The 20,831-nt window shown below is 51.8% G+C and overlaps 1 protein-coding gene across 3 annotated transcripts in view; it reads left to right on the top strand.

The window, feature by feature from the left end:
* The first annotated feature begins 318 nt into the window (after positions 1-318).
* Positions 319-20,831, top strand: part of LOC105701271 (fasciclin-1) — a 218,607-nt gene continuing 198,094 nt past the window's right edge. For all 3 annotated transcript variants that reach the window (XM_012427889.2, XM_012427890.2, XM_012427888.2), the window contains exon 1: positions 319-731. In XM_012427889.2, the coding sequence (XP_012283312.1) occupies positions 624-731 (108 nt within the window). In that variant the 5' untranslated portion in view covers positions 319-623. The remainder of the gene's footprint in view (positions 732-20,831) is intronic.

Here is a 20,831-nt window from a genome sequence, read left to right as displayed (position 1 = left end):
CGCGCGGACACCCCGCGACGCTCGGCGTCCGCTCGCAAAGTAAGCACGGGGCGCCCGGCCACGTTGCCGCGCGTCGGCGGCAGCCGTGACGTCACGGATGCGGGTCGGGGCGCGTGACGTCACCACGTGGTCTCGGCGCGCGAGGCGGAGCGAGAGAGGGGGGGAGATACGGGCCGCGGCGCGCGAGAGAGGGGGCGCTAAGGCCCGAGGCGCGCGCGAGCGAGAGGGTGGAGCGTGCGGCGCGAGGGGTGGGGCGGCGGCGCGCGGGGTGGGGAGTCGCGGGTCCGCGCGCGGAGGGGGCACAGTTCCGCGCCATCCTCCGTGTCGTTAACACGTCACCCGCAGAGGAGCGCGCGTCCGATCCGAATCGGTCAGCAGGCGAGACCGGGTCACTGGCTACCGCCGCGGCTCTCCTTCGCTGTCTCCTCTCCCCGCGCTTCCCCCCCGGGTCCCGCCGCTCCTGCCGATCGCTTTCGCCGATCCGAGCCGATCGCTCACGAAGACTTCCGAACAAGCGACGGCCGACGCCGCCGCGCATCTGTGCGTTCAGTGAATTCTGTGGATCTGTGACTTCGCGGGCGAGCTCCCGCGACAGCGCCGCCGGATCCCTCGCGACGCCCAACATGTGCTCCGCCTCGGTCGCCCTCTTCGCCGTCCTCGCCGTCCTCTTCGCCTCGACCGACGCCACCACCGTCGAGGGCCGCATCCGGGAGGACAGCGACTTGTCTCAGGTACCGTAACCGACCTCCTACTTCTCGAACATACATACACGTTTAAACGATCCCTTTCTCTTTCCCTAAATTTTTCCAAGTCTTTCTTGGGGCATCGTTATCACGGGGGGGATTTAGAAATATTTCGAGCACTCTAGAATTTTCCACCGTCTTCGAGGAACGGTTCAAGGTTGCGTTCGTATTTTTAACGGTTCTAGGATTCAATATGGCCGTTATTGTTGCGCGGTAACTGACTCCTGGAGGATTCCACGGCTGCGGTGTTTTGCGAGTTGGCGCTATTTTTACCGGAAACGGGTATTCATTATTTTTATCCGGCGCGCCGAGTTCGCTCGCCGCTCCCGGTAATTTGAATAACGAACGAAAGTGAACGCTCGTGAAAGGGGAAGAGGCTTTACGACACGCATAGGCGCCTCTTACGCAGCAGGTGCGTTCCCCTAACCTGCCGCCGCTATCCGCGCATCCTATCGCCTTTCGAACTGTATCGGTTATTGTTCAATTTTGCAAAAATTCACCCATGTATACCAATCCCCCTCCACCCTCTGAAAATCTACGATCATCTTCAGTTTTCTTTTCTCCTGCGGGGAAATGTCAGGATTTCGCGCCGTGCCATTTAAACCGTTTTTTAATAATTTTCTTTTTTATTCGATATTTTAGGAAAAATTGAGGGAATTTTATGTAGAAGGGAAGTGCACTGTTTTGGGGGAATTTGCTTGTGAAAATTTCGTTGGTCCCCATTTTTAGGCTGGTACCGATCGTCGTCGCGTGCCGGGCTACTGCAGTTGGATGGCATTATCAAAACGGCGATTCCGATTGGTAGCGTCGATAGAGCGGAGCATGTTCATTCGATCCGCATGGCGAGTTAACAGGAGCTCTCTTCGGGGCATCGCGACCTCGGACATTCCGTAGCTGGCCTCGACCTGTCGAGGCACCATTCTTGGATAAACTCGAGCAGATTCCACAACTGGATACAAAGGACATAGATAGAGGGCGCCCTCGAAACGGGATCGGCGGAACATCGTTAACTTCCAACTCAAGGTCGAATCTCATAACAAAACCTGGGTTAACCATCGCCACATTTTTTTTTATCACTTCACTGTCCATTCATTCAAAACCCGTGGTTACAAAATCCGAGGGTAATACTACGAGATTTTTTTAATGCAATTAATGTTTAGGCGACCAGAAACGAAAAAGAGCACGGGTGGAAGAATGATAAAAGAAAGGAAAAACTCGGTTCAGGGTTGGATGGACCCGAAGAAGGCACGGAGGTTATCAGGGATCAGTCGAGGTTTAAGCAACTTTCTCTCGATAATATCATAATGTTGTTTGATACCTGAGTATCGCGAACCGAGATCGAGGTAGCGCGTTCGAGTTGTGGGTTCTGCAATTTTTTTTTTTTTTTTTCAAGCCTTGATTGCGACCGGCATCCCTGGGGGCGTAGTCAGCCGAGATAATTGATAAGGTTGGGAAGTTGCATTTTTAATTTTTCTTTTTTTTTTTTTTCGAGTTTATCGCGGGTCGCTGTGTACCCTAGGGCGAGATCGGTCGCGTAAATCTGCGATCGCGTAAGGTTTAACCCCCGGGGTTCGTTGCGGAAAACGCGCGGCGGTCTTTTGAATTCGACCGGAAGTGCGGGGCCATCGAACAACCGGAAGCGCGGTTTGTCGCGGCCGATCGGGGGGGAAAGCGGGGTCGCGAATCGCGATTCGCTCTTTCACGAGCGGCCGACGCGGTGTGTCGATATATATTGAGGCGGGGACAGATACGCGTGTAAAGGGGCGGCAACGACCCCCCGCGAAAACCCCGACACGCGTCGCTACCTGTAAATTATAATCGGGCCCCACTGTGTTCGGAGCGGTGAATCACTCGCGGATCCGCCGCCGCGTTTTGCCGCAGGAGTCCGGCGCGATGGTTGTTATTTTTCGGCTTTTTATGGGGAGGCTCGATCGCGATCGATCCTTCGATCGGATCGAACGGCTTCGCGAGGCACCTTGTCGGGAGGGGATTTTTCCCGTAGGAGGAGGCAGGAAGAGAGGGAAGTACAGGAGGAGAGGAAGAGAGTGGGTTTGCAACTTGTTGCTGTGACAAAAATCCCGCCCCCCCCCCTTACTTGCGGGGGGTCGCCGGGGGAAGACGCGCACGGTAGATCGATTTCGCAGGTGAGGGGTTCCTCTCCTTAGCGAGGGAACTCCTCGCGGGATTTTTTTTTTATCCAGGTGAAAACGACTTGTAAAGCGATTTTCTTCTCGTTATCGGCCGCGATCGTAAACCCGGGGGATACGATTCGACTTTGTGCACGAGGCCTGGTGCGGAAACTGTCTCTCTCCCTCTTTGATCCCCCACCCCCCACCCACCGTTTATACCCCTTTTGTGAAACAACACTGACCGATGAAGTCAAAGGGCGCTGTTAAAATTCAAATGCACGTTTTATGCGACTGTGGAATCCAATGAATTTTCGATGGCTCGTCCTGGTGGAGTGAAAGGGGGAATTTACTGCCGCGTCCTTTGTTTTCTGCGGTTTAAGAAGAAAAAAAAAATAATAATTGCCCCGGGGTGGGGGGGCAATTCATGCTCCGGGTTATGGGGGGTCGTATATGGACATTCGGAATTTATTTCCCTTGATTTTCGACGAATGTCCCATTCTCGGATCGTTCGCCAATCGACGAAAGGGGTTCAGGGTGTGAGGATATCCTTTTGTTTTATATATAAAAAAGATAAATAAAAGAGAAAATATTTAGCGCACGTGCAAGGTGCAAGGTGCGCCTTAGGAGGTATCCACTCGAGGTCTTACCCGTGAGGGGAAATACTCCCTGGAAATCGTGGAGGCTCCACGCGCGGATTTTCCTGGCTTTTCTGCACATGTGGATGCGCGTATGTGGAGCAATCGTGCATGAATCAATTGAACCCGATGATTCGTAAACGACGGGAATGCAGGAGTACGTAAGCGATGCGTCAAGCGAGCGTGACACGAGAGAACGATGTGACGAGTCTCCTAGTTTATTTGTTTTTCCCTTTTCGAGATCTTTTTTTCTTCTTTTTTTTTCTCTCCCTCTCTCTCTCTTCACTTCCTCGCTTCCTGTTATCATTGGCTTCGTCATTCCTCGCGGAAAACGCGCATTTATTATCTCCGTCTCTTCCTGCGCGGCGGCAAAAATACATCTCGTCCGACGTCTCTTCTCGCGTCGCGTTGAAATTTCGAAGAAAATCTTGAAGAATCTGATTAATCTTGTGGTGTCTCCAATTTCTATTTGTAAGGTGATAACGGATCGACTCCCCGAGGCTTCGGATGTTCAATCCTCGATTTTACGCAGCCTTTATGGATACTGGGATCGGAAATGGATACACGTCGCACGAGTCCCTCGTCTTGCGGCGGGAATTATTGGATTAAATCGACTAGATTATATATTAATTTTTTTTTTTTATTTTATACAAATCTATATACCTGCGTGCGATTTAAAAAAAAAAGAAAGCATCAGAGACGAATTCGAAGCGTCTGGAACTGTCGAGCCTCACTTCTGCGCTGTAGAATTATTCCTATTTTGTTTCTTATTTTATACACATCTATATACCTGCGTGCGATTTAAAAAAAAAAGAAAGCATCAGAGACGAATTCGAAGCGTCTGGAACTGTCGAGCCTCACTTCTCATCTGTCGGTTCGTCATTCGACAGAGGATGCTGCGCCGGCACCGGCTCGGAGTAGTCGCGAGAGGGTTAAGGAACCTGCGAACTTGTTACTCTCTTCTGTTCCCCCGTCCTGTTCCCCCTTCTAGCGCTCTCTTCCCTCATTCTCTCCCGCGTCTCGACCGGATATTTTTAACGAGCGGTTCGTGCCGAGACAAAACAATGTGCGTCCCGTTGCGTATACGCTCCCACACCGCGCACAATGATTCCTCGGATGCGCCGGCGCGGACACCTTGCACTTCTTACCGTCCCCCCACCAATGACTAATTACCCCCGATCCTGAATTAATAACCGACGGACTATTCAAATTTGTCCTCTTTTTTTTTTTCCGCCTCCCCCATAGACGGCGATATATCACGCCCCGGGTACGTACCTCGGGGCGCTCGCTTATATCCACCTACGCCGTGCATTCGTGCAGGGTGCATTAATTGCAAGGTTGCATCGGGCAAGGTCCAGCCAATCGGCCGTAGGTATCGTTTGGTCGGACGGGGCGCCTCGTTAATGCAGTTTGCGAACACGATCCCGGCCAAATTGTCCTCCCTGATTGCCTGCAGTTTCGCCCTTTCGCGCGCCCGATGGGCCGAGCTCGCGTCTCCGCGATGGACGCATCGCGCGGAAATTCGCCGCTCCTCCGAGTTTCCTGGGAAAGTCAAATTTATCCTCCCACTTGTTTCTTCCTTTTATTTTATTTTATTTTATTTTTTTGGGGTGCGTACTCGCTGTAGGGAAAATGGGAATATTATCGCGGAGGGAACGAGCGTCGAACGTCACGCGAGATCCCGAGGCCGAATCGCGATTCGCGAAATCGGATCCTCGATACCGCGGCTACGGTTCAATCGGATCCAGTTCACCGTTCGTGTTTAGCTGCTAAAAACAAATTCGATACGGAACCCCTGATCGACCTTCCTTACCTTGGCTCCTTTACGAGGGATACCCGCCTGCCTCGGTTGCGGTTATTCCGCGCGTGAGAACCGGCTCACTTTCCGCCGACCGAGGACTTATCGCCGCTGTCGGGGGATCCATGATTACGCCAGGAGTCGTTACACCGTATGGAGGAAAAGAAAAGGATCGGGAATGGGAAAATGACACGCGGCGAGGTGTCGCAATTGTAGGCTAGGTAATGGTCGGTAGCTGGAACATAAATATGGAAAAGTGCGTGTGTATATGTATATATATATTTTTTTTTTCGTGCAAGGGTGTTTTTATCACATTGCTGCTTTTTGTCCGAGTTTATTTAAAGAGCGGGTACACCGTTTCTCCGCGTTGATTTTCCGAAACGCTCGCAAGTTTTCCTGTCCTTTGCACGCAACTACGGAGGACGCGCGTCGGGAATCGACACGCATTTTAATTAAGCAGGATTGAATGGTTTAAGGTGTGCTCGAGCCATTCAATCGCACATCGTGCAGACCCCATTGGACGGTGGAATTGACCCATTAACCCCTCCGGTTTTATGTAACCTACGATCGGGCGTTTGTTTCCCGGTATAACGAATTTCGGTTCTCTTTGCATTCACCTACTCTTTTATTTTTTCCGCTTCACGAGCTGCCCGCGAATTGTTTTCCCGGGATGGAACGAGGTACTGCACGTGGGTTTGGGCGATTCTTGACAGAGGCAGGAATATCACTGGTACCGATTTTTTGGCCGCCTTACGTAGAGAAGAACTACATCTCGCGACTGCAAGGATAGGCCCGAGGCCCACTGCTCCAATTCCCGGCACGAGCTTCTCTCGTCCTCGGGAATCCTGGCTGGAGTATCCTTTCGAGGCCGTTTAAGGACGAACCGGTTGTCCCACGTCGTTACGACCTGCTCCTTCCCTCTGTCGCTCTTCGTCGAGGACTTAAACTGACCAACTTACGTCGTGAGGATCAGTCGTTATCTCGGCGGAAATAATTTTCTTCTTCTTCTTCTTCTTTTTTTTTTTTCCCGGAAAATTTTAATACCTATCGGATATATTTTTTTATTTCGGATGAGAAGGCGAGAGAAAGAGAAACGGGAGAGAGGAAGAATAATAATGGCGATCCATGGGTTCGTCCATTCTTGGGAGGGTGTCTCCAAGATGGGATGGCATCCGGAAGGATTCCCATGGGGGTGTAGGATCCTGAAGGAGGCAAAGGACGACGTGCTCCTCAATGGGGCTCCCCCGATTTCCAGGCGACCCTTCTCTAGGTGTCTCGGTCGCCGTCGATTTCTGGGGAAGGAGGAATATCGGGAAGCGGAAATGCGGACTCACGATCGCGTCTTTTCGTCGACGTTGTCTAGAGGGGGGGGGGGGGGGGGCGACGATTTTATGGCACGCCATGTTTCACGAATCACGGCGTCATTTCCCTCTTGTCTACGACATACTGTGCCCCGATTCCCCGATATGTATATACTGTCCGCCCCTCTCGCGCCTCTTTGTTTCCTCCCGCTTTGCCCGCGTTCTGGCTCTTTTTCTCTCTCTTCTCTGCTCCTTTATTTTCTGCCGGGGATTTTTTTTTCCCCTCTCCCGTTCTCCCTTCGTCGCCACCGGCGGTGGCGTCCCTTGGGCGCGTCCCGTTTATTGGATCACTCCAAATCGCGTCGCCTCCGGATCGGGGCACCTTTAACGAGTGTCGGCTCGAGTCTCTTCTCAGGAGTCCTCCTTTTCCCCTCCATCGGGCAACGTCAAAGCATCGGCCTCGCGCCCTGCTTCATCGATATTCCCGGCAATCCCGATAGAAATCGACTTCCGTCCCGAATATCGCCCTTCGAAGGTCCCGAGGTCTTCGCGCTCCACGATACAGATACTCGTGTTCTCGCTTCACACGATCGAGCAATCCAGGAGGATGTGTTCAGGGTGGAGGGAGGAGGCCCCGTAGAATATAAAAATTGGAGATTAAACGTCATCGAGATAATATTTCAATTGTCTCGAGAACCTGGATCAGACCATTCTGTACGAGTTGTTTGCATCGTACGCAGTTTCAAACTCATTGAAATCCGTGTTAAGTTCCAAATTTGGGGGAGAGTCTTTTCTTCACCCTTTTCCCATAAGGTCATTATCGGGCCTGATAACTCCTCGAGCGATTAGAGGCTTGACTTCGTACCTTTGTCACGTTTAGGGTTTTTTTTCTATTTTTTTTTTTTTTTTTCATGTCCCTGTCTCAAGGGACGAGGGGCGCCGGTAATTGGCGCGACAATTGCGCGAGGTCAGGTACGTCGCGGCCCTTGATAACAGCGGTATACTCGCGGTACCCGCGAATTATGCACGCGGAATCGAGCCGGCGGGATAAAGTTACGTATTCTATTCAGATAGGGCTCCCGTCCGGGTGCGCCGGATACGCGGATACATGTGCGGAGGGCCGAAGGCGCGTTACAACGTGGACCGACGTAAATTATGAGCGAAGCCCCCCGCGATATGCGTCGCCTCTCGCTCTCTCTCTCTCTCTCCCTCTGTCGCTTTGGACGGGCCGACAATGCCGGGACACAATGGGCCTACGAACTTCCGGGACACCGGGTACACGAGGCCCCGGGAAACCCACGGGAACCCCGTGAATTATTCGCCGGGGGTAATGCCGTCGATGATGCGCCCCTTAGGAGGATCGACGGCGGCCTATTAAATATTTTAAGGTTAGGAGAGGCCGACCGCGGATCTCTCGGCCGCCCCCTTCGGCGAGGCCGATCTTCTAAATCCAAGGGAGTTTTTACGCCCTCGCAACATTTCACCCTGACCCCTGATTCCCATACATCCCAGGAAAATCCGTCCTGTCTAGGCTATCCTAATTTTCCTAATTATTATATATTTTTTTTTAATTTCTAAACGGCAGCACTTTACGTCTCTGACATTCAACCGCATCGTCGTGAATAGATGCGTAGCGACAAGTAAGACGCTTATGTATTTTTTATTTTTATTTTTATTTTTTTTGATAATTATTGTTCATATTCATCGTTGAGATGGATCGAGGGAATTGTTTTGCACTCCGCAGTTTGGATTCTCGGTCCTAATTGTATATTTCGGGTACGTATGGTAACGGGCATTCGTTGGGTATGTCGAGGTACCCTTGTCCCGCAAAATTCGGACAACGGCTCCGTGCCTAATTGTCTCGAGAGAGAGCTTGACGACGAGGCTCGATATTTTGACGGAGGGCCGTGGCTCTCCTAGTTAGGTACGTCGTACAGTTTGGGATAGTTAGAAGGGACCTTGCGAAAAGTTGGCGGCAGTTCCGGCTGGTCGGCGACCATGGCAAATTTCCGAGGCGGGGGCCAATACCCGTCGCCCCGTGGACAGGAAGTTCGAAACCTCTGGTTTAGAATATTATTATATTATTATATTACTTGAGTCGAATAATTATTCTTTGAATTAAAAAATATATTTCACTGGTTAAATGACATTTTTTTTCTTATTAATTTACGCATTGAGTATATTCGGCATGTTAGGAGCACGCGGGTAGTTAGAAACTTACCTCCTGTAATTAGGGGGTGCACTCAACCCTCCTTTAACACGGTTAATTCCGCGTTGTATCGGAACCGCGTTGTTATCAAAGTGCCATGTTGTATTGAAGCCGAGTTTAGCGGAACTTGGAAATATGCGTTTCGATGAAAACGGCGCGATGGAAAAAGATTCGCATTGTTTCAGGTTTCTCTAAGTTTGTTAATTAGGACTGGGTAGAAATCGCGGTTATAAAAATGTCGCGTCGACGGAGGGATATTGAAATTTCTGCATCAAGTAGCGATATCGTGTTTGTACAGTGGGCTATAGGTGGGCTGACGTGTATGCCTTTATTGTAAATAATTAATATCAATAATAGGCGTATTAATTTCCCGGTTTCACGTGATCGTCGACCTCCGGAAAAAGTGTCAATATCGCAGTGAATGACGGCGATGATTGCGCCGACTGTGCACGGTGTCAGTGTGCCACGAGGTGTTAGTGAGGATGAGCCATGATTGCCTGCTCAATTACCACTCAATGTCGCCCTCTCCTTGCATCTCGATGACGTCGGTGCGCGTCTCTTTGCTTATGTACTCCCTGGTCGAATCGAAGCAGGCCAGAATTTTTCTCGCCTTGTATATCTCTTCTCGGTACCGTCAAATTTTATTTTTTTTTCTTTTTTTTTCTTCCGATACCTTGAAATGATTGGTCGGGTATTTTTTTTTTTTATAGAAGGTCGTGGAAATTAAAAATTGAAAGTATCGCGGGGACTCGTGAATTTGTCTACAATTGTCCTCTGCGTGTAGGGCTCATCCTCCTCTCTTTTACATCATCCCAATTATTCATGTAAGGGTAATAAAATTCCTCGTCCACCTGATAGCTGGAAATTTTGGGGACAGGTATTTTTGGGAAGGTCGTGGGAATTGAGAATTGAGAATATCGCGGGGAAAGTATAAAATTGGGGGGACTGCGAATTATTGTAGGTACTTTTGGCTGGGCGGGTTTTAGACGGTGGTCTCGGAGTCTTGGACACTTCCAAGAGCACCCGGTACATCGAGTTAACACCCGAGGCGCGACAATGCGACCGGAGATACGCTGGGGTGGGATGTACGTGGGATGGGGAGTAATGATTCCTAAATGATTTAGTCTAGACCAAAGTGTGTCACGATAGCCATACTCTGCAGCGACAAAGAGAGCGTACTCGCGTGCGAGGGCAATCTTCGACAAACCTGAGAATTTTTCCCGAATTAAAGGACAATGGAAATGAAAGTCTCCCCTTTCCGGGAGAATCGCCCTGAAAAATAGGAGATGCCATTGTAGAGATCAACATCTCTTTCACGCAATGACAATTACACGGTGTAATCACTTATTCGGAGAAACTAGTAATTTTTTAAACGACCGTGGAACGCGAAAGATCATCGACTGGTCGTTTCTCGACGATTAGGAAAAAGAAAATGGTCGGTCTTTTTGCCCCCCTCGGTACGAGCAGTCGTGACAATGTCCTCGGGCGCGTTAAAAGACGACAATTGCGACCGGGCAGGGTGTTATTATTTCGCAGAGACCGGGGCACTTAGCCGGGTCATTACATGACCGACGTCGCTCGTTTTCGCTCGTTTGCGGTCATTCTCGGTGAGCGAGATTGATTCCGGGTTAGCCAATTGCAGAGCCAGAGGGGCGGTTTGCGCGACCCCCGCGATTTGCGCCAGATTTCTCCAAAGGGCCGAGAAAGGGAGGGAGAAGGAAGAAAGGGGAAGAAAAGTGGAGTCGCCCCCCCGACGTTGAAATGAATTATCGCCGGGCATTTTTCCACCCCTCCTGGATCGTTGTCACGCGACCCGGAGACACAATGGAGCCCAAGGGTTGATAGATTCGCCGCGGTTTTTCCGCGCGCGGGTGCCGCACGCACCGCGTCTTACCGAGGGGGATCTGATTTATATGCTAATTGAAAAATCCTACCCGGGTGGGTGATGTCCCGGTGAACGATCGGCCCCAAATTGCTGCCGGGGGTGCGGGGGATTCTTCGACGCCTCGTGACACCCCCCTTGGATACACGGGGATTTAATTCCTCCCGAGGAAAAGTCTCCGAAATCCTGGATTTGAATAAATGTCCCGTATTGGCAAGGGTTATTAGACTCGATGTCGAGGTACGCGTTCCGCCCTCGGTGCCCCGAGGGGGCCAGGGGGTGACAACCACCCCCACGAGTCAAGGCGAGCACACGTGATTACTCGATTATTAAGTAAAGCCCGATTTCCAGGGCGATACCGGCTACCCGGCGGCATGTTAAGTCCGTAATCAATGCGGCTTATAATCCGCGGTTACATCGGCGCGACCAACCCCCTGGGGCCCGGCCTCGCTCGGGTTTGCACCCCACGTACACGCCTACGTACATCGGTGGTCGCTCTGTAAACTTCCCTTACGGGTGGCGCGCCTAAACCGCGCTCTATTCGACACGGCTACCCCTCAGTCGGGTAATCCTCGCCGGTGTAAACACACCCTCGGTGCCCGGAAATGGCTACCCCTAGGAGTCTCCCCTCTCTCGCACGGTACGGATAATCGCGGCGACGAGATCGAGTCTCTTCGCCGAGGCAAGCCGAATCTAACCTCCTTAGGGGCTGAGATCCAGAATGGGAATTTACAGTTGTTAAATTCATAAGTTTTATTTTTTATAAGGGGGGCCACCGTCATCGCAGCGAGGTAATCCTGATAACGCTATCAGGACCTCCGAGCGCTCCGCAAAGTAACCCTCTTAGGCGTATTAAAGCGTGCCCGGGTCACGTACCGCGCAATTTTAAAGGGGTGACAACAGATTGGAAGGGTTTAACGGGGATGTTATCACCGGCGCCACTTTTAACCTTCCGGATATAGGAAGAGGGAGGGAAAAACTCGCAATAAGAAAAACTAGGGACAGAGGAGGAATTGAAAATCCCTAGATTTTACGTTCAAAGTGGGGACGAAACTGCGATACCTCTTATCGGCACCCCGGGGCAATTCACTGGGGTGCAATATCTCTCCCTACCCTTGATGAAAAAAAATAAGAATCTAATAAAGATTGTCAAAATTGCTCATCACGGTGCTCTCACTCCTCGAGAAGGAGGCGTGTGATGGGTGATTTCGGGAAGCGATTAGAAAGGAAAACCTGCGAACACGCTCTAAGCGGGGTAGTTCTTATCGGATAACACGGGGATCGGCGCGGAAGCTCAAACCCTGGGGGATCGATATCTCGCATGCGAGGACATGGCCGATCGGAAATCCGGGGATCGAGGTCCCGGAAACCCGAAGGACCGGCCGCTTTCCGAGTTCGGGGGGGAAATTCGTTTCGCCTTCGGGAGTTGGCAACTCCCGGGGAGGAAACCGGGGCAAGTTGCGGCCGCGTCCTTATGGCGCGTCTCCGGGGCGCGAGTCGGGTTTGCGGTCGGATCGTGCCGGGCCTTCGGATGTGTCTCGAGAGGAGGAGATTCCAGGAGATGGCCTTCCCGGGCACTCGGGAACCGCGATCGACTCCTGGCCCTTCCCGGAGGAGCGAGGATCCCGGCGGCGGGGTCGCTCGTTAAAGAGGCCCCGTCGTTACGGACAGTTGGAAACGTCCCTTAAACGTTAAATACCGGGTGGTTACCCATCTACGTGCCAAGGCTGCCATAGGAGGGGAGACGCACCCCGCGGAGGGGATGAAGGGACGAAGCGGCGCCGGAGACGCCGGGCAATGCCCACGTGGAGCCATCGGAGGGTGGAATAACTGCTCGAAGTTAATGAAACAGCTTTATGGGTCTGGAGTCTGGACAGAATTCTCTAAAGACATGCCTCGAGTGCTGGACTCTCGACGTGGGATGGACTCGGTCGTTAATACGGACGGGAGGGGTGGGACGTTTTTCAGGAGGACCCTTGGTGCACGGGGGTTAAGGTATTTAATTATCTGATGAATCGGCTTCATTCGCTCGCTCCTTTCCCTTTTTTTTTTTCCCTTAGCCTTTATCTATTATTCGGAAGCTGGGCCCTAGGTGTGGAGGTCATCGGTTGTCGGTTTATCATTAGTCCTGGTGGAGACGCCAAGGAAATGGATAATCTCAGATTATATCTAAGGCGGGGGATTAATGATAACGGAGGAGGAAGCTGCAACCACCTCGTGTGGAATTTTTTCACGATCATCTAGATGCCTTATATCCAAATCGGGAAATTAATATATCTCGTTGGGTGTAAATTATATTTGAACCGCGAAATTATTATCTGACGGGGATGCTGCAGCTCTCTCGAATTCATCTTCCCAGGTTCTTCGAGAACTCACGAGACACCTGTTCGCCTCTGTCCCCTCGTGGTGGCGTAATCGTCCAGGGATGAGGAGGAGCATACCCAGTTCGGGTATCGCAGAGGCCTCGGCGTCCAGGAAACGAGTAATGAGTTCCTTTCTCCTATTCGGGGCATCTCGGGGAGAGGAAAAGGTGGCACGTCAGGTGCACAGTCGCCGGAGTCAGGTGGACCGCTCTCAGGTGCACAAGAGCTCTCGTCCCCTCTTCTCTTTAGCGGCGCCTTCTACCCCTCCCTCCTTCTCGCCTATCTGTGGGGAGAATCGTCTGCTACAAAAGAGGACAGGCCACCTTCCTCGGCGTGGCCTTCCCTCGTGGACGTCTGCCAGCTGATTCCAGATAGGATAGAAATTGAATACTTGACGCTGCCGACTGGCACCGGGGTCTTCCGAGGGGCCAGAGGGGGCCACGCGAGTACCAGCCACCCCCTGTTCGCGGGTTACCCGATGAATGGACCTTTATACCCCACGGTTGCCGGATAAATAATCCAAAATAACCCCCGCGTGTACCTTGTATCCAGAAAATCAGTACACCGAGTGTGGGGCAATTTTCATCTACGGGGGTAAGCGTGGCACTATGCTATTCTCTCCTGATTTATTTTTTATCTCGGAAAAAGACGTTCAATGGGTGAATTTAATTTCTTGGCAAAGGGAGGAGGATTCTTCCCCGAATTTCTAATTCATGCCCCTGGGTCGGGGGATGGATACATCCAAGAAAATTCCTGATGTTTAATGACGAGGGTTGCCTCCAGATTCTTGCGGATGTTTTTCCAGGATTACGTTGAGCTCTTTTTTACCTTTACTGCAAAATGGACCGAGTAGAATTTCGTCTAGATTCTGAGTCTAGGAGGCGACGCAGGCTCGATCGACCATCCTCGCCTGTGGGGGTGGCGTCACTTAATTATCGGACAGGCCTCCTCGAGGGCGCAATCGAGCCCCTCCGATCGGCGGCGATCTTTCGAGGGCCAATGGCGACTTATCGATTCTCGGCCACTTGGCCGACCCGGGTCGAGAAGAAGCTCCCCGGTCGGGGCTCGACCTGACCCCCGATTATTTCGATCTGGTCAATCCTGACCTCCTCCCGGCCCTTCCGGACCCCGAAGACCAAGGGTCGACCGGGATGGATACCGATCGAATTGATCGACCTCTTCCGATTAACGAATTTCCCTCTCGTTTCCCTTTTTCTTTTTTTTTTCTTTCCCCGGCCGTTCCCTCGAGGAACAATTTGCGCTCATTGATCCCGGAAGTGGGCTCCGCAATTGAGGAGAAGAGCGATAATTGAGGGGGAAGTGCCTAGCCTTGCGGAGAGAAACCAAGTGGGCAATTTACGGCGTGCATCTCGGAGCCTTGAAGAGAGTCTACATAGGAAATGGACTTATTTTGGGTAATTGGGATTTAGGGTAGCCTCGCTACGGCGCTTCATTGTCAGAGGATATGCCATGAAGTATATCGCCTTTCCTCGGGGTGGGTACATTGCTCGATCGATGACATATCCAGGAGTCGATGTCGATGAGACGCTGAGGCCAATAGAAGTGGCTCTCTTGAGGGAGTCGGTACCTACATGATACCTAAGTACGTGTCGCAAGTAGGTAGGCCCCATTTTGGTGGGGCGACATTAATGAGTGCTCTGAAAATGGCAATTAGTTGTTACGCGTCTTCGTGTATCTCTTCTTGGTGGTCTGATTTCGGCATCTCCGGACGGGACAATTTTCGCCGCGAAATTCCCGGCTCATCGGAGGTGTACTTTTCGTTTTGGAGTTCCGTGTCCGACGTTGATGGACATATTGACGATGTGCCAATATTGGCGAACGCCGCTCTAACGAGTTGGCCCTCGGAACACACCCGCGCCTCTGCAGGACTTGGGCCACTTGATTCCGTATTTATTATCGCACCGTCGTCCCGGGGAACTGGCGTAAACATCATAATGCAGCTCGGCCCGCTGCAAGCCACGTGTCGGGCAAACAAAACCTCCTCTCGTTACCGACACATGCGACGTGTATGGACGATCGCGGAATACGAAGCTCGGCGGGACGGATCGCGACGTGACGACGACCCCGAAGAGCGCACTTCGAGGGTCCCCGACGGAGCCCGTGATTTCGGGAGATATCTCTAATGAATTTACTTCCCTGACCCCCGACCCTGGGAGTCCCAGCAAACACGGGGGAAAAATTGGGAAATACGGGGAAAATAAATGAGGAAACACCCCGAGGCGTACAGGCAAAGGGTCTCACGTATAGACCCTCCGGAGTTCGACTTCCAGGTGAAGAATATGTCTAGTGACCATTAGATTTTTTTTTTTTTTTTTAATTCATACGGCATCTTTTGCTCTTCTGGGTGTTCAGGGCCAGCGGGGATAAATATGCACGGCGGGAAAACATTTTTCCAGGGGGAGACTTTAAGGTTTTTGGTACAGAGTACCCTTATTGGTTATTAAAGGGTTGTTGTTGCCTCACATCTGGGTATTTATGTAACGTAAAAATTCGGCCAGTTTTTCCGGTAATCCCTCTCGACGGGGCAACTTTGGCAGTTCGCGGGAATCCACCGGCTTCCGGATGGCAGCCGAAAACAGGCCGGATATGACGCGATGCATCACGAAAGCTAGTTACAAGCCGGCAAGCCTCCGGATTTCGCAACGCCGGGGAAACGGAGTCGCGTTGATTCAGGCTCTCTCTCCTCTCCGGCCCGATTTTCGGGCGACGTGTCTTCCCCTCTCTCTCTCTCTAACCCGTAAAGAAAACAATACCACTCGTGACGGCGGCACCCGGCCATTTTGGAAGCCCGTTACGGTAATTCGGATGTCTGTTTGCATTCACTTCGTGTCTCGGGTGGCCCCGTCGTCGCCGTGGCTCCGAACTTCTGCCCTTGTTTCGCCCAATTCGAGCCTCCGAGGGGATGGAACTAAGGGCGCGAGAAAACCGGCTAATCCGGGATATTCGCTCCAGCGAGTCGAAGAAGTCGGCGAAGAAGGGAGGGTCCTCTGTCCTTGAAATTTCACGGTGAGAAATTTCAGGATCGTCGAGCCGCGCTTCCGGCTTGTTTCCGGCCGGCGGGCGGACGTTTCGATATTTTCGGGAATTAGGAATTAATCGCATCGATCGATTGATATATGCCCAAAGTGCCCATTGGACCGCAAAAATTAACCGGAAGCAATCTTTTAGACTGATTCAATGTACGGACGATGAAGCAGTGCCATTGAAATTTCGAAATTGGTTTGTACGTTTATGAACATTGCGCGATGATTCCATTCCGCGGGGAAGATTTGTGATTTTAGAAAGTCCCCTGAACAGTTGATGTTAAATTTACATTTTTCGGGATATTCGAGGTTTTTGTGCGAATGTATTTGGCGCGGAACTCTGCCGGATTTTGGGGTACACCCGGAGTGTCCCTTTGGGGTCGAAGGATCTCGCGGTGCAATGCGATTTATTAATTGCAGACGCCGTGGTTGCGCGTTTTCATCAGTTCCGGCGTGATTCCCAGTGCCAGGAGAGTGCACCTCGAATCGGAACTAGGGATTCCTTTTGGGTCAAAAGGACTATTTGATTACCCGGGGTGGAGGCGTCGCCCGGAATTAAACCGGGATTTCCTTTCGCGAGGTGCGCGCGCGCGCCAGGAAACGTGTCCTCCTCCTAAATCAGCGAATTTCGATGATGCGGAAGCGCTCCGACGTGTTCCCCATTTTGTCGGTAATTTCAGCGTGGATTCCGAGACGCGGAAGTCCTGGGGGATCCCGGTTGATCCTTTTCCGGGGAGGGACGTCAGCTTGGGATGTGTTTCCCAGGAACTCGGACGTATCCCACCGCCTCTTTCTCCCGTGTCCTCCTTTTCCTTGTTTCCCTATTTTTTCCTCTTTTCCGCGACGGTTACGGCGAGGATCCCGCGACGGGTGGAGGCGGTTTCGCAAATCCATTTTGATCCTCTCTTCCGGTTTTCCGGGCGCGGACCAGTCGCGGATTTTTCGCCGCTTCCCCCCACGTTTCCCCGTTCTCCGTCCCCAGTTCCGCGGAGCCCTTCGACCGCTGTTCCATTTCCGCGTGTCCTGGACGGATCTTGGACAGGTCCTCGACTAGTCCTTGCCTCGGGCACGTCGGGATGTCCCGGGTCGCGTAAATCGTGGGCGATCCTTCTCCGCGAATCCGGCATCCCTCCGTGCCTTTTCCTCCGCCTCCACCCGGAACTGGCAAAAAGGACCAACGGGGAGGACCCGGAAAAGGGAGCAACCATTCGCCGGGGAAAAATCCCATTATCCTCGGTCCTGGGGGCCGACGTTTCGAAGCCACCGCGGAAATATAACGCGGGAAAATTGCTACGCGTTATTCCCTGTGCGCGAGCTACGGGGGCCGGAATTATTACGTGAAGGATGAGTAATTGCTGGGAAGAATGTCGAGATGAAAATCTACATGGGGATGCTGCGTCGCTGGAGGATCCTCCTTTCGGGGCCGCGATCGCCTCATTTCAACTCACCCTTCGGTGGGTTCGGATTAATTCTTCTTTTTAAAGCGGTTTCCGTCATCTCTAAATTCCGAAACTGGTCGATAAATGAACCACCTCGTCCACTTTTTATCACGAATGTCAGCAACCCCTAATCCAGGTTTATTTTTCTCTTTTCAGGTAAGTTGCCACAGTGGAGGCTGATTGACTGATCCAAGGGTGCTTATTGTCTCGTATATATTTTTATATTCGAGCGTACGAGGTATGTTCCTTTATGGGAAAATTGGAATAAGGGTAAGGAAGGTGCCGGAGGGGCTGATCGATTTATTTGAGGTTGGAGGAAATGTCGGGCGCAGTTTTGGTTGGGAGCGACCCCCTATTCCTTCCTCGCCCTTTTCGAATGTTTCCACGTATGTGCCCAATAATGGACCCCTGGGTTTCCGGTACGACTTTACCCCTTTGAAATTTCACGCCCCGCAGATTCTTTGCTATTCATTCCGCGGCACGGGGCGCGCGATTCCTCCGCCACGTCGAGCGGAACCGTGAAATTGATTCCGCTTGTCCATTATGAACCAGGCCTAGATGCAAATCCTACCCAGATATGCAAACGAGAGACCTCGACCTCGACAATGTGGTTCCTAGAGAGAGATGGAGAGCTTCCTTGGGCCTCTGCGAAGGAAATATGACCCTCCATCTTGCACCACCCACTGTTTTGTCGATACCAGAAGTGGGACGCCTTTCGGCTGCTTTCCGGAAAGAAAAAAGGGAGGTCGAGGAACAAATGCGAGGCAAAATGTCCTCGTATATGATCACACACGTCTCTCGTACAGAACCGCATGCGGTGTTAAGAAAAATCTCGTAAATTCATAAAACGTGAAATAAATTTATAATGCCCTCCCGGACGCATTCAGTGCACCCGCCTTTTAACTTTACACCCTGGTTTGCATAAATTTACCCATGTGAAAATTTCTATAAAAAATCGATGCTTATTCATGAACGCGCGTCGGGTAGAGTATGTTGCTTGTTGGATGGCCGAGATCATGCTGAGGATTAATTGAAGGTCAAGTTTCGCTTTTTTTTTTTTTCGAGTATTTTGCGAGGTCTTAACAGGGTTTCGATGATGTACGAGGTGGAGCATTGTCGGATTTCTTTTTGTATCTTTTTGTCGGGGGTTGAAAAGCGACCTCCATCAAAGAAGGGCGTGCTGTCGGAGGAGGGTGAGTCTTCATCTCTGAGGGGAGATATTCCATTAGACCACGTGGCTAGGTAACTCCACTTGCCTCCAGGTTCTACCTAGAAGAGATGCGTCCTCGTATCGCTTGGGGGTTTTCATCCCCCTCGACCTTGGCGTCTTCCCCTCGCACGGTTTTAACAGGTTAAACGTCCCTCGCACTTTTCCGGGAGGCGCATTAGTCCTTCGCTAAATAATATATCACGCAATTTCGGAGTCCTTGGGTGGCGACTAAGTGATCCCTTTTAGAGTCTTCACGGATGATGTGCCAAAATCGCACGGAGGGCTCGTCGAGCCCCTTACAAAAGCTATGAAAAAAAAAGAAAAAAAAAAGAATAAGTACAATGATCCGAGGTACTCTTCAGAAAATGGTTATAACTTTTGAAGTGTGCAATTACGAGGTCCTGGCGTATTTGGGCGCAAGGATGCTTACAGCCTGGTTTATTAGTGATGGCACAACAGATGGGCCACCGGCACTGACCTCTTAATGAATTAGGGGTGGCACGGTATCGGGTAGTTTGTCCGGAACGACTGTTGGTCCTGCACCTGGGCCAAGTCGGTATTACCATCTAGTAATTCCGCCGAAGTAATGCCAACTTGCTAATTCCAGTTGGGTACGTCTCGTCGTCGGGGCGACCCTTCGGCCTCGTCCTTTTCTTTCCCCTTCGGCCACTTCTTCGGCTCCTCTGTCGAGAGTGGCTGCCTCAGGAAAATCGCGCGTCCTCGGCATCCCCTCGAGGTCCTCGTTTCCTGAATTAAGGATGTCAAGGGTGTCGACCTATCCGAGTTCCCGCGATTACCTAGCCCCTTCTCCTTGGCCAGCTCTTGACCTGAGGCCACCTCTCGCGAAAAATGCCAGCTTGACCTCAACCTCGTGAAGTTTGTTACCCGCGGTCGTTTTTCCCGCGACTTACGAGGGAGCCCCGAGGTCGCCGATTTCTCTCGGACCAACCCTCTCTGACACGGTTAGCCATTTCCCCGAGACTTTAACGCGTTTCACCCTTCTTGGACTACCCGGGCAAGTTTTTAATTCCAAAAACGAGGGAGAGGTGATTTCCGCCCCCCTTATTTTTCCTTTCGGTGGACGATTAAATGGAGACGCGCGTATTATATTAGGGGTATATTGAAAGACAGGGTAGGGGAGGGGTGAGTAAATTACGTTTATATTAAAAAATTCACCTCCACCGATCTGTGAAAATGAGGACGAGGAATGAGTTTTTATCTCGGAGTAATACCGTATATTCCCCGGGTCTTTTTTTTCCGAGAGGAAATTGAGGGGTGGAAATGAAAAAAAAAAGTCGTATCCGGGGGGTGGGTCTGATCCTGGGGAGGCTTCGGGTCTCGCCTCGTTAGACTGTCGCAGATGCACCGGGAACCGTCGAAACCGGTAATGCCCGAACCAATAACCCGGGGAAACCCAACCTCCAAGCTCTCTCCAATAGTTTGCGTTTCCCCCGTCGGATCGCCCCCAACCCCCTTTCCGACCCTCCTCCCTGGGGCGCCCCACCCCCAGGAGTCCGCGTCCCTCTCGTCACGGTTAGCCATAATTTCGATTATATCGAGGACCCTCGCTCTATCTGGTCCTATCCGGAAAATTGAAACGTAACCACCGAGGGCCCTCGAGGGTGCATCGCTTTCTTACGGGTGGGGGGTGATACCGCACGTACACCGGGGTGCATAAATACGGCAACGTGCGCGTACAAGGTGGGCGGGCCTGGAGGTGTCTCGTCGGGGACAAGTACACGGGAAGAGAGCCGTCGTAAACGCGGGAATAATGGGGTAACTGCCCCCTCTGAACCCCACGGCGACGGGGATTTAAATATCACCGAAGACCAGGGGGGTGACTCCCCCTCGAGGCGCCCGAAAAAGTGCTCCGGACTTCTCTTCCCGGTGTCACCTCTCTCGAGTCTCGATATCTCTTATCGAATCCGTGCCTCCTCGCATGACGTATCAACCTGCGCGAACCATCCCGCAGGTAATAACCCCCGCGCCGCACAATTCCCACCCCCGTGTCCCACGGGCCGTAAAGGGGAATTATTTCTCGTCCCACATCCTGAGATAAAAGCCCGGGAATCTGGAAT

The sequence above is a fragment of the Orussus abietinus genome, unplaced genomic scaffold (genome assembly GCF_000612105.2).
Source record: "Orussus abietinus isolate OABI.00-Male unplaced genomic scaffold, Oabi_2.0 scaffold5, whole genome shotgun sequence".
Taxonomy (NCBI): Eukaryota; Metazoa; Arthropoda; class Insecta; order Hymenoptera; family Orussidae; genus Orussus; species Orussus abietinus.
The sequence above is the reverse complement of the archived record's forward strand: the minus strand, read 5'-3'. Positions and strand labels throughout refer to the sequence as shown.